At 44.3% G+C, this 14,497-nt stretch overlaps 1 protein-coding gene across 1 annotated transcript in view; it reads left to right on the top strand.

Annotated features, from left to right (window-relative positions):
• Window positions 1–14,497, top strand: part of VDR (vitamin D (1,25- dihydroxyvitamin D3) receptor) — a 57,293-nt gene that overhangs the window by 26,993 nt on the left and 15,803 nt on the right. Inside the window, exons 4-5 of the mRNA XM_006888160.1 lie at window positions 7,247–7,431; window positions 7,676–7,790. Of these exons, the coding sequence (XP_006888222.1) occupies window positions 7,247–7,431; window positions 7,676–7,790 (300 nt within the window). The remainder of the gene's footprint in view (window positions 1–7,246; window positions 7,432–7,675; window positions 7,791–14,497) is intronic.

Raw genomic sequence — 14,497 nt, forward strand, 5'->3', positions numbered from 1 at the left:
TCACTGTATGTTGGAACCGAATTGTTGGCATTCACTTGAATTGAGTGTATGCTAACCCAGGATTCTTCTGCTCAGAACTGTAGGAGAACTGCTTCTTTATCTCTTGAGCTTATTCTTGTTGCCAAGACTTCACCTCCGTGAGAAAATTGTGTTTCACTTGAGGACACCCCAGGGTTTTCTGTGAGGAAAGCTGACAACTCAGGCTTCCTTCAGGTTTGGTCAAGGAGATGGGGCCTTTGACAGAGGAGACAGAGAAAGGATACAGAATGGAAATGGAAACTGTTTCATGACTACCTACCGTGTATTGGGCACAGACATGCATATGCATGTCTTGCTTAATTTTTATAACATGCCCTAAATATGTAAATGAGTCCTATGGTGTGTTTTTTAAAATTAGACTTCAGGGTATTAAATACTTCAGGGTATTAAAATTAAACTTCTAAACTGAATCAGAACAGATGAGATGAGGAACTGTCTGAAAGGAATATATGATTAGGCGTTGTATGTATGACAACAATGTGGAATAAGAGGTGCATTGCAAAGTGGACTGGGGTAGGAAATGTACAACAATGAATGAATGAAAACCCAACCTTCCTGTAAACTTGTTTTTAAAAAATCACACACACACACACACACACACACACACACACACACACACACCACACACACATGCAAAACCCAATAAAAAGGGTCCTGGTGGCAGTGGACTAAGCATTGGACTGCTAACCAAAATGTCAGCTGTTCAAATCCATCAGCCTCTGCAGGAGAAAGATACAGCAAGCTGCTTCTGTAAATATATACAGCCTTGGGAACCTTAAACGGACAGTTCTACTCTGTCCTACAGGCCAATAAGAGCCCGAATTGATGTGATGGCAGTGGGTTCAGTCTTGGGAACTGATAAAAGGGGGCAGTGGTGGTGCAGTGGTAGAATTCTCACCTTCCATTTGGGAGAATCAGGTTTGATTCCAAGCTAAGACATCTTCCCCAGCCATCAGCTGTCTGACAGTGGAAACTGAGAGGTTTTAGAGGAGCTTCTAGACTAAGATGGACTAAGAAGGACTGATGGTCTACTTTTGAGAATGAGCCAGTGAAAATCCCGTGATCACAGTAGCCCGAACCTACCTTGCATGGGCTCTCCATAAATGGGGACTAACTGAGGACAGCCAGCAGCAAGCACATAAGATAATGGCATCAGCAGACTCTCTTGGTCTTTGTGCTTCTCAAGGCCACACTGACAGCACTCAAAGGTCAGCCAAGGGGCTCCACCCCAGGCAGCACCAGTGGACAAAGTTACCACCTTTGTTTGTGGCCAGGCAATTCCTGGGAACCTAGGGGATGGAGTGAAGACTTTGTTTCAATTGAAGGGATTTTTCCTCTTTCCATCAAGTCCAAATTGAATCTGTGCCCATAAAGCCCAAGGAATTTTGTGGTTAAGTTCTTGCTTCTTGCCTATATTGCAGTTGTGCTGCACAGAACCACCTATGACGTTACCTTGCTGGATGTTTTTCGCAGACAGATGTCTTTTCTCTCCATTGTTAGTTAGCACAACACTTGGAACAGTAGTAGCTGTTCAAGTATGTGCTCAATGAATGGTTATTAGCACACCATTACGTTCCCCTGCGTCTTTGTTAATTTTTCTTATTTAAGGAAACATTATTATAAACTTCTTGATTTCTCTTTCTTCATTCACATACATTGTGTTTCATACATTCCTCACATTGTGTGTCACATGATCATTCCCATATATTGTTTTATAAAATGAATTACCACTGATCTATGCCCACTATCGCCCCATATTTTCAGGTCCCCACTATATCTATTCTAATTCCTTCAGCTTCTCTCTCTCTGCCCACCAAATCTGTGACTCTGTAATTTCCCCTTCCCCATCCTCAGCCCTCCGCCCCTCTCCCCTTCCCCCTTTGGACTTATCACCACATCTTACTATTATCCTTCTATCTTTACAATAATGGTCTTATACAGTATTTGTCTTTATGAAGCTGAGTTATATCACTCAGCATAATGCTCTCCAGGCTCTCTCATGTTATATAGCACTTTATAAAATCATTACTTCTGAGTGCTGTATAGCATTTCATTGTGTGAATGTTACACAATTTCTCAATCCATTTGTTTGTTGAGGGACATTTGGGCTGTTACCGTGTTCTTGCTATTGTAAATAATGCTGCTATGAACATTGTTATCATTGATTACTGTCGAGTCGAGGTCGACTCAGTGGCTCTATGAACAAAAGACCTTATGCCTTTCCATAGCTATCCTTGTTTCTTCAAGTTCATAGAGTTTCCAGAGGCATGTGGTTTAGCAAGTGGATGCCACTCCTGCTTCCCAACCTATAGGTGTATAAAATACCTGTTTGTGTCTCAGTTCTGTTTTCCTTGGATATATTCCTAGCAGTGCAGTAGTTGAGTCATATGAGATTTTTATGTTCAGCTTTTTGGGGAAATGCCAAATTGCCTTCTAGAATGGTTGTACCATTTTACAATCCCACCAACAGAGTATGAGAGTTCTATCTCTCCACACCCTCTCCAACATTTATTACTTGCCACTGTTACTAGGGTGAGGTGGTATCTCATTGTGGTTTTGATTTGCATCTTTCTGATTGCCAGTGATTTTGAACATTTCTTCATGTGTCTATTGGCCATATGAATGTCTTCCTCTGTGAAAAGTCCTTCCACGTCTTTAGCCCATTTTGTGATTGGGTTGTCTGGTGGAGGCCCTGTAGTATTCTGTAAACTTTTGCTATGAGACCCATGTCTGAGGTGAAAAATACTTTTTTCCCCGTCAAGTAAAACCCTGCTTGATCCTACACCATCCCCAGAATCCTTGCTGTGTTTGAGGTCATTGTGGCAGGCACTGTGTTTGTCTACCTCTGTGAGAGTCTTCCTCTGTTTCACTGACCCTTTGCTTTGCTGAGCATGATGTCCTTCTCCGGGGCCTAGCTCCTCCTAATGACTTGTTGAAAGTATGTGAGACAAAATCTCACCATCCTCCCTTCCAAGCAGCACTTTGGCTGTACTTCTTTCCAGATGGATTTGTTGTTCTTCTGGCAGCCCATGGTATATTCGTTGTTCTTTGCCAACACCACAATTCAAAGACACCAATTCTTCTTTGGTCTTCCTTATTCATTGTCCAATTTTCACATCCACATGAGGCAATTGAAATCAATGCCAAGGCACATGAGGATTTTCAGAGAACCAGGAAGCAGAAGTTGAAGAGAGAAGGACCTTTCTCCAGTGCCAGCAGAGAGAGGAAGGGTGCCACTTCTGTCAGTTCAGGAGATGAGAAATCAGAACACCAACTCTAGGGAAAGGTTTGTACCCTCTGTCAGCTTGGAGGGAGGCTTCTTGTCTCCCTAGCTCCTGCTTTTTGCTTCCTTAAAAATCCCATATGTCTTGGCACTTATCTTACTTCATCTCTCATCTGCTCACTTGTTTTAGTACCGTTTCTATCTCCAGGAGATTGACTCAAGATACACCCTGCACTAATCCTGCCTCATTAATTTAACAAAGGCAACCTGTTCCCAAATTGGATTGTAATGACAGGTATAGAGCTTAGGATTTACAACACTTATTTTGGGGGGACATAATTCAGTGTGCGGTGGGAGAGATAGGTAGGCACCAGTAAGGAAAGACAACAGCTTAACAGAGAGGGAAAAATTGAAAGCTATGAGAAGAAGCACTGACATTCAAAAGCTTGGAAAGCTCAGTCATTTAATGCAAAGCAAACAACCCCATACAACTGTGAGGTCATAGCTGTGTTCCGGCAAAGTCCAGTAATTATTCAGAACGAGACTTCTGAGTCATCAGGAAAAGGTTATGTGATGGTACAAATGTTCTGTGACAAAGTATTCTGTCTTGAAAATACTTCAGTAGAAACTCTTAAGAGAGCTAAGTAGGCATGGTGATGCGGGCTGTTTGCTGATCTAAAGATTGGTGGTAGAAATCCACTCAGCAGCTCGGTGGAGGAAAGGCCTGTTGGCCCGCATCCCTGGGTGGCAGTTGTGTTCTGTGACTTGTGTGTTAGCCAAATGGAAAGCGGCCAACACAAAGCTGTGTTCAGTCCTCTGGGGGACAGGCATGCAGCGTGAGCTATTCCCACCTTGGTGGGGTGCACATAAGGTTGGTGCACTTCATGGTGTCCTGCCCTGAGCCCAGAAAAAGACTTGCTCATACCAGGTACCAGTCATCTACCAAACTACTGGGCAAGCACCAAGGCCAGGAACCCCACTGTTCTGGCCTCTGTGGGAAAATTGTTAAGACGTGGCCTCTGTCTTCCGGTCCAGTGAACTCTGAACTTCTTTGTTGCTGTTACGTACTGTTGAGTTGACTATAACTCATAGTGACCCTGTGAACAATAAATTAGAACCTTGCCCTCTCCTATCCTCACAATCTCTGACATGCTAGAGTCCATTGCTGCAGCCACTGTGTCGATCTGTTTCGTTGAGGGTCTTCCTCTCTTTCTCCAACTCTCCACCTTTCCCAGCGTGATGTCTTTTTCCAGGGACTGGTCCCTGCTGACAACATGGCCAATACATGTGAGACGAAGTTTCACCATCCTTGCCTCTAAGGAACAACCCAACTATATCTCTTCCAAAACAGATTTTGTTATTTTCTTTTTCTTTCTTATTTTAATTATACTAGTTGATCTACAAAATTAGAATACATTGTTTTACAGACTAGGTTCATCCAATTTCCCTCACACTCATCAAATTGTACACCCCTGTGATTAACGCGCCCCCCCCGACAGTTCAGTTCTCTTGTCCAACACCATAATTCAAAGACATCCATTCTTCTGCCGGTCTTATTCATTATCCAACTTTCAGATGCATAGGAAGCAGTTGAAAATCCCGTGGCTTGGATCAGTTATACCTTATTCTTTAAACAGACATTGCTGCATTTTAGTACTTTGGAGAGGCCATTGGCAGCATACTTTACTGAACTTCTTCTCGTGCTTCTTGACATCAAGTAGGAACTGACTTGTAACTGACCCTCCTACAGATTTTCAGAGTTTGCAAGTTGCACAAGAAGAGATTACTCATCCTTCTCCCTTGGAGTAGCTGGCGGATTCAAACCTCGTGCCTTTGGGGCTTTCTTTATAGGCATTTGTTACAAGAGCCACGAGTCTCTTAAAGCTGAAATAATTTGGGTAGCATTATGTATGGGGAAGATGAACTATGCCACAGGACTATGAACTGAGAGATGGGTACAGCTAAGGAGATGAAGAAAATGTCATGGTGAAAAGAGAGCTGTGAGCTGGACGCTGAAGCAGCATGGCGATGGGGGAGAGAAGACCCAGCTGGAGAGGCCTCCAGCAGAAGCGAAATGTTAGCAAGTTAGCAGGGCCAGTTCACAGCTCAGTAATGCCAACTTGAGTAGAAGACAGCTGTGTCCAGAGACTCCAGGAAATGAGGATGGAGGATTAGGAAGAAGCTGAATTACGGCGAATGTTGACTTTGGTTTGGCCCTAGTAAGCAGTAGGAAGGATACTGGGTAGGAGAGTGATGCGGTCGAGTCACAGGAAGAGTTATCAGTGTCTTGCAAGGCTGGGAAACGTGTCTGTGACACCCATGGTGTGACCGCCAAAGCCGGCCCTCCTCAGCTCTAGTCTCAACTCCTCAACCCGCCCACAGTCTCAGGTGAGCAGGAAAGACCAGACACCTAATCTTGGATTCCTCCGGTGGGGGCCTTCCTGGATGCTCCCTGCTCCTTCCTCTCCCACCCTGCTTGACCTTTTAGGGTCTGGGCAGACACCCTTCATGGGAGGAGGGTTGGCAGCTCTTTGAGAAAATGAGTCAATAACTGGGTGTGACCTCCTCTTGGTATGGTTTACCTCAGCTGTGCAGGGAACACTCCATCTTTTGCCCCAGGCTGTGCTTTTCTGATGTGGCTGTGGCTCTGGTCACCCACTCCTATCCCCTATAAACTCTTCCTCACCCCCCCACCCCCCCAACTTCTTATGTCCTTTCTCCACTGAGGATGTACAATGGGCCCTTCCAGAAGCCCAGAACCCACCCACTCCATGGTTCTGGTTCCTTTCTCTACTCTTGTGAAACTCCCCAGTTCTGTGGGCAGATGCCCTGGCAGCGCCAGCACAGAGCAAGTACCTACAGGCCGAGGGCCCTGATGCCCACTCCTGCCGTCAGCGCTCTGCAGGCCCGCCAGGAGGTCTGTTTGCCCGGCTGCTGTGCCAGGCATCCCTGCTCCCAGCCCCGCCTTCTCGGGCAGCTGTGCAGTACAGCGAGGCAGCAACCTCCCTAGGAGGCCCTAAAGCAACCTCAAGGTGGTAGATCTTCTCCAAGGTCGGACACCTGACCAGCATCTGGAAAATGTCCCACGTTAGGGCTGTGAGGCGTTAGAAATGGAGATTTCAAGAGCGTGCGAAAACTTCCCTTGGCAGAAATTTCAAGGTGCTATTTTTTCAGAGAATCCAACAGGCGAAGTCCAAGCTGGTCAGAACAGATCAGACGTCTGTGTCACTTGCCTAGAAGAGTGAAATTAGGGGTGACCAGGTAGAGGTGCTTTTCGGCATCTCCCTCCTCCCAAGGCTGAATTTCCACACAGCTCCCCTTTCACCCCATCTAATGTCTCACTCAGGATCATGGAATAGGGGGGAGGCAAGGAAAGAGAACTACTGTTTTATGAGCATCTGCTCTGTGCCCAGCATGCATTCAATTCTCAACCCCTTTGAGTTGATTTTAGAGATTATAGGGTCTGAACTTCTTATAATTAAGAGAGCAAATATTAGATGGGTTGCCAGGCTTGAGGGTTTTTTAACTTTTTCTTGTGATTTGAGTGCAATTTTAAAGAGTAAATTGCCCCTTCATCAATTCATACACATGAGGTTTCATAACACTGATTGCACTCCCTACATTAGAACAGCAGCCTTTCCGCTTCCTATATTTCCCACTTCCTTTTTTCCTTTGCTATCCGTTCTTGAAAGTCTAGATCCAGAACTGCACAGACTATTTTGTCTCTCACATCTTCATTTCCCCCCTCTCTCATGGGTCTGTCTTGTTGATACTGGAAACATCCTTTTTCTTCCACCCTGTGGGGCATGTGAACCCCTGTAGCAAGAAGGCCTGGGCTAGCAGGAAGGCCTGGGCTAGAACCCTCAATGTGAGGTGAACAGACCCTATGCTCCAGCGTCTTGGGCCTTTAGCAACTGCAGGAGGGGTTTGGGGGGAGAGAGAAGCAGAGAGCTCATCCCTCTGTCTCCCCTCCTGTGCCCACAGTCATCCTGACGGATGAGGAGGTGCAGCGGAAGCGGGAAATGATCCTGAAGCGGAAGGAGGAGGAGGCCTTGAAGGACAGCCTGCGGCCCAAGCTGTCCGAGGAGCAACAGCGCATCATCTCCATCCTGCTGGACGCACACCACAAGACCTACGACCCCACATATGCTGACTTCATTCAGTTCCGGGTGTGTCTGCTACTGACTGGAAAGACGAATGGCTGTGATACAGTGGTGGCATGGGGAGTGGGGAGAGAGTGAGGGTCCTCCTGTCACAGAAACAGGTGAAGAGTGAAGAAACTGCGGTCCATGGGGGAAGCCACCCTCCCCCAAAGCCTCCCCAGCTCCAGTTAACTCCTGTCATGCATAGGGTCAAGGCAGGAACGTGGCCCTGAAGTGTGACTGCCTCTGACACCGCATCTTTCCCTTCCAGCCTCCGATTCATGGGGACGACGATGGAGGAAGCCTTCTCTCAAGCTCCTCCTCACCGCTCACACCCAGCTTCTCCGGGGACTCTTCCTCCTCGGATCCCTACTCCACCTCTCCAGGTAAGGAGAACCCATGCCCACGGAGCCTAGTGGCCCCAGGACCTCCCTTGCCTGCACGGCCTTCCACTGCAGATGGAAGGAGGTGAAGGCCTAAATGTGAAGTGCACATAGTTCACCCAGGGTGTTGGCAGAACTGCTCTTCTTTTTTTTTTTTCCTAGTTTTTCATTTCCATTGAAATGAGAACTGCTCTTCTTTTATGGATGAATGTTAACTTGCCCACAATCTACAATCTGTGAAAAGGCTGGGTTTCCCATATCTAATCTCTTTTCTCCAATCCAGACTTCTGTCTGTGACTCCCTTCCCCTGGGTGACCAATTTCCTTTAAACAATGTTTTTGCCAAGTTTGGCATGCAAAGGAGGAATGTTGCAGCCCACTCACCACTCAGGCCCTGGGGACCCTATGCCCTGTAAGACCTGTCCCCTCCAGGTCACGAAGAGTCTGGAAGGTGTCATGCTTTGTTCATAGGGTCCTTGTCTGTCTTCATTTTCTGTGCTTCTCCCTGCCCCTGCCTAAGTACTCTCTTCCCCTACCTCATCTGAGCCCTTCTGCCCTCTCCTGGAGGCATGCAGCAGGGCTGGGATGGAGAAGCCCCCTCTTGTCCTGATTATATGGTACTGCTGCTCCTTGGAGGCAAGGATTTTGAAGCTATCTCACACACTTTAGGCGTGTTGCCAAGAGGGACCAATCCCTGGAGAAGAACAGCATTCTTGGGAGGGTGGAGGGACAGCGCAGGAGAGGAAGACCCCGAATGAGGTGAACTGACTCAGTGATTAAGTAATAGGGGTAGGTGTGTCACAGACAATGAAATTGGCTCAAGATAAAGCAGGGTTCAGAGCTGTTGTTCGCAAAGTCACGATGAGTTGCAAGCAACTCTACAGCACATAACAACAAACAACAAAAAAAAACTCAGCCTGGATACCCAGGTTGTTGCTGTTGTTATGATGTACTGCTGAGTCAGAACGAACTTGTAGCTGGCCTTCCAGCGGGTTTTCAGAGGCTGTAAATAACATGAAAAGATATCGTAGATTTTATTCTCTCAGAGTGGCTGATGGATTTGAATCGCCTGCCTGGGGGTTGGTAGCACATCTCCCTCCCCACTAGACCACCAGGAAGCCAGGAGAGGCTCTCATTGCCAAATGGATAGGGCCAGAAGTGGAAGACATGTGTGTCTGCCCATCCAGAAGTCTCAGGAGAGAAGTGTTGTTGTTGTTGTGTACCATTACGTCAGAACTGACACACAGCTGACCTTCCAGCAGGTTTTCAAAGGCAGTTAATCACACAGGTGAAGGTGGCCCATCCTTTCCTGCAGAGCAGCTGGCAGATTCAAAACAGCATGCCTTCAGGATTGTAGTGCAGATTTGGACCACTAGGCCATCAGAGCTCCCTCAGGAAAGAGGTGATCAGGGGCTAATTAGCACTAGCCATTGTGTGGGTTGACTGACCTTTGATTCCCTCCCTGTGGTAGGAATCCTGACCCTAAAATAATCCTCTCTACCCACCTTGCTGATTTTTCCATGTGATGACTTGCTTATTTTTATCAATTGAGTTAGTCTGTACAAATTATATTTTGGTCTACTCCTTGCTTTTCAAAAAATCATTCCCTATAATTTAGGAGTTACGACACTCTATATACTATCATAGGCTGGAAAGAGCTCTGGTTGAGTAAGTGCTTGGCTGCTAATTGAAAGGTTGGAGACTCAGACCCACTAGCTACTTCACAGGAGAGAATACCTGGGAATCTGCTCCCATAAAGATTTCAGCCCAGGAAATGTTACAAGGCAGTTCTACTTGGACCTATAGAGCTGCTGTGAGTTACAATTGACTCAATGGCACACAACAAGAACATCAAAAGTTAATTGATGTGAAGTGTTCCCACCCACCAATGAATGCTCAATAGAGGATATACACTGAAACTTCTGAGAGCTGGAATGTGACAGAACTGCTTTGTTTTCCCAGACTTGAAAGTTTTCCACCATTGACAGGGTGCAGTCTTAACATTTTCCTATAGTTGTCTATTAATATCTTGATATTTTCTTGAGGGAGCTCTGGTGGCTACACTGCAATCCCAAAGTTAAATCCATCAACTGCTTCTAGGGAGAAGGATGGGCAGTCTTCTCCCATGTGATTTACTGCTCCTGAAAACCTGCTGGAAAGTCAGCTCAGAGTTGATTCTGACTTGACAGCAAACAACAACATTATTTTCTATTACTGGACAATACTACTTGAATTTTTCTTTGCTGGCAAGTTTTCACCTTACATAAGTGAAGACTTTACTGTATTTAATTAAAAACTCAAGCACATTTTCATTTATAAAAAAAAAGTATTAGTTTGCTTACAAAGTTCATATACATTATGTTTCACACTATTCTTCATTCACATTGTTTCCTACAATCCTCCTCATGCATTACATTTTATAAAATTAATCATCATTGGATCTTGTCCATCATTACCATTTTTGCCCAAATCCTTCCCATTTCCTTCATCCCTTCCCTCCACCCATCAAACTGTGCAACCCTGTGGTTTCACCCCTACGCATCCTCTGCCCTCCCGCCTTGAATTCCCATATATGTTTTACTAGTTATCCTTCTATTTTTACAATAATAGTCTTCTGCAATATTTATCCTTATGAAACTATGCTAGCTCATTCAGCATAATGCTTTCCATCCTCTCCCAAGTTACACAGTATTTTTCAAAATATTTACTCCTGAGTGCTGTATAGTATTCCATTGTGTGAATATACCACAACTTCTCAATCCATTTGGTTGTGGTTGGATATTTGGGCTGTTTACATGTTCTTGTGATTGTAAATAATGCTGCTATGAACTTTGGTATGCAAATCTCCATTTGTGTCTCAGTTCTCATTTTCTTGGGGTATATTCCTAGGAGTGGAATAGCTGGGCCATATGGAGTTTCTATGTTCAACTGTTTGAGAAAATGCCAAACTGTCTTCCAGAGTGGTTGCATCATATTACAATCCTACCAACAGTGTATGAGAGTTCCCACCTCTCCATAGCCTCTCCAATATTTATTGCTTGCCACCCTACTAAACTTTGCCCCTCCTACTGGGGTGGTATGGAATCTCATTGTGGTTTTGATTTGCATTTCTTATCGCCAGTGACTTTGGGCATTTCTTCATGTGTCTGTTGGCCACCTAGAATGTCTTTCTCTGTGAAAAGTCTTTCCATGCTTTTTGCCTATTTTGTAATTGTGTTATCAGTCTTTTTCTTCTGGAGGCCCAGGAGGATTCTGTAAACTTTTGTTATGAGACCCTTGTCTGAGATGCTATTACTAAATGTTTGTTCCCAGTTGGTAGGCTTTCTTTTAACCCTGTTGGGAAAAGTTTTTGATGAGCACAGAGATCTTCAGACAGTTCCTTGCATCAATTTTATCCTTTCCAGATTGTCCATTTCTGGCTGTATTTGGTGTGGTTTTTTTTTTTAGGGTAAAATATAAACTTATTAGAAAGTTGCATCCCCAAAGGGATGAACTTCCCTCCTTAAAGGAAAGATAGAGGAGATAGGCCTGTATTTGGCTATCTTTTTATACCATAGGCTAGGCCTTCTAAGCTTGGTCTTAATTTGTCTCTTATGATTTCGGGAACTGAGTCAAGAACCCCAAAATTGACCCATCTATCTATAATCAACTGATATTCAGCAAATAAATAAAACCTATCAAATGGGGAAATGACAACCTCTTTAACAAATGGTGCTGGTAAAACTGGACATGAACCTGCAGAAAGCTGACACATGATCCACATTTCACATTGTTGTTGCTATGTGCCATTGAGCCACTTATGGTGGATCAGAGACCTGGAAATTTTCATTTTAACTTTTAAAAATTATTATACAAAATCTATTGAAGGAATTTTGAAATTAAAAACTAAATAAGCTTGCTGTGGCAGTGGTGGTGGTGGTGGTGGTGATGTGCTGTCAAGTCGCTGTGACTCATAGTGACCCTCTTACAACAGCTCTGAACCCTGCTCTCTCTGGAGCCAACCTTATCATCTCTGACACATCTACCACCACAAACCCTGTTACTGAGTCAATCCATCTCATCAAGGGTCTTCCTCTCTTGTGCTGTCCCTCTGCCTTCCCAAGCATGATTTCCCTCTCCAAGAACTGGTCCCTCCTTGCAACATGCCAGAAATATGTCAGACAAAGCTTCAGAATCTTTGCCTGCAAGAAGCAGCCTGGTTTCACCCTCTTCAGGATGAACCTGTTTGTTCTCCTAGCAGCTTGTAATATATGTGTGTGTGTGTGTGTGTGTGTGTGTGTGTGTCTACAAAGCTCTGGTGGCCTAGTGGGTAAGGAGTTATGCCACCAACCCAAAGGCATGAAGTTCAAATCCACCAGCTGCTGTTAGGAGGAAATATGGGCAGTCTCTTCTCAAGCATTTTATAGCCTCTGAAAACCCCCTGGAATGTCAGCGATGAGTTGGTTCCAATTTGAGAGCAATGAGATCTGTCTATATCACTATCTGGTAAAGTACTGTTGTTGTTAGGGGCTGTCCAGTTGACTACAACTCATAACTATGCTATAAACCACAGATCTGATCTTTCCCCTGTTATGCACTATCCTCACAATCTCTGTCATGCTCAAGCACGTTGTAGTAGCCACTGTGGCAATCCCATCTTGTTGAAGGCCTTCTCTTTCTCTGACCCTACACCTTTCCCAGCATTATGTTTCTCTCTAAGGATTGATTCCTCCTGAGAATTAGTCCAAAGAAAGTGAGAGGAAATGTCACCATCCTTACCTTTGAGGATCACTCTGGTTGCACTTTATTCAAGACAGATTTTTTTTGTTCTTTTGATAATCCATTCTATACTCTTTCACCAACACCACAATTCAAAGGCATTGATTCTTCTTTGGTTTTTCACTATCCACTGTCCAATTTCAGATGCAAAAGAAGCAATTGAAATTACCATGGCTAGGATCAGGTGTATCTTAGTCTTTAACATACTTCCTTGCTCATGAGAACTTTGGCATAGTCCAGATTTCTCCAGTACCAAATGTCTTTTGACTTCTTGATTGCTGCTACAAAGGATGTTGGTGGTGGATCCAAGTAAAAAGAAATTGTTGACAACTTCATTTTTTCTTCGTCCCTCACCTGTTGGTCCTGTGGTGAAGATTTTTGTTTTCTTGATGTTGAGATATAATCCATATTGGAGACTGTAGCCTTTGATCTTCTGCAGCATTTCAAGTCCTTTTCACTTTAGCAAAAAACTTGTGTCCTCTACATAACACAGAAACATGGAATGTGAGAAGGATGAGTCTATCAAAATTGGAAGTTATAAAAAATTAAATGAAGCACATGAAGATTGACATCCTAGGCATTAGTGAGCTAGGATGGACTGGTATTGGCTATTTTTAATCAATCACATCATCTACTATGCCTAAAACGACAAGCAGAAGAGGAAGGGGGTGTAACATTCATTATCAAAAAGAGCATGTCTAGAACCATCCAGAAGTACAGTGCTGTCTGTGAGTTTTAGGACACTATTAACACACATACAAGGAAGTTCTATTAATACAACTATTATTCAAATATACACATAAACTGCAAGAGCCAAGAAGGAAGAAATTAAGGATTTCTACTAAATTTTGCAGTCTTAAATTGATCAAGCATGCAATCAAGATGCATTAATAGTAACTGGTCAAGTATAGTGTTAAATGATGATAGTTATGGGAAGGCTTCAGGCCTTTTGTTCACAGGGTCACTATGAGTCTTGCTCGACTCAACGGCAGTCAACAACAACAGTGTAAGGTAAAGGAAGGCCCTAATGGGAGGGATGGGCGCAGTGGATGCAGCAGTGGGTTTATGCACCACAATCATTGTGTGAGGATGGCGCAAGATTGGGCAGGGCGTCATTCTGTTGTTCTGCACAGGGTCGCTATGAGTCAGAGCCCTCTCACCAGCGTTTAACAATCACAACAGCATCTCTGTTTACCTATATCATCTTTAATCTCCTGTGGTAGCTTAATCTGAAAGATAATCACTGTCAACACTTAGTGTCGTTCTTTCCCAAATTTAAATAATGAGAAAGAGAATCGTGCTTTCTACAGTCTGGTAACTTGCCTTTCCTCCTTAGCTGTGTCATAGTTCCATGACATTCGGTAGATGCCTGGAATTTCATTTTGAATGACTACTTGGTATCCTAGGAATAAACATCTCTGTATTTGTCATCATTGCATATTTCAGGGCTTTTCATATCTAGACTATTTATCTCATTTTTTCATGACTGTAGCAATCTGCTTATGGCTAAATATTTGCACTGATTCTGTGACACCCCCTCCCCCCCATGATGAGTTTATAAAAGTGGACATTCAAAGAGAAGGAATCATTTTAGGCTTTTGACTTGTATTGTCAAATACCTCTCTAGATTGCTAGCAGAAACTGACACCTTTGCCAGCATACCAGCACTGCAGAGACCAGCTTGTTTCCCTGCATCAGCACCAAACATTTTTATTTCTGATTCCAGAGGCTTGCTGGTGCAGTAGTAAGTGCGTAGCTGCTAAATGAAAGGTTGGCGCTTCAAAGCCACCAACCACTCTGAGAGAGAAAGTGGTGGCTGCCTTCATTCACAGAGTCCATCAGTGACAGCCCCATGCTCAGTCCTACTCTGTCCAGGAGAGAAAGGGACTAGTACTAGTTTTACAAGTGAAAAGTGAAGATGTTCTTTGCATTTTGTTTATTAGGATGAATATT

The sequence above is a fragment of the Elephantulus edwardii genome, unplaced genomic scaffold, assembly GCF_000299155.1.
Source record: "Elephantulus edwardii isolate Elephantulus edwardi_28Jun2011 unplaced genomic scaffold, EleEdw1.0 scaffold00065, whole genome shotgun sequence".
In the NCBI taxonomy this organism is placed as follows: domain Eukaryota; kingdom Metazoa; phylum Chordata; class Mammalia; order Macroscelidea; family Macroscelididae; genus Elephantulus; species Elephantulus edwardii.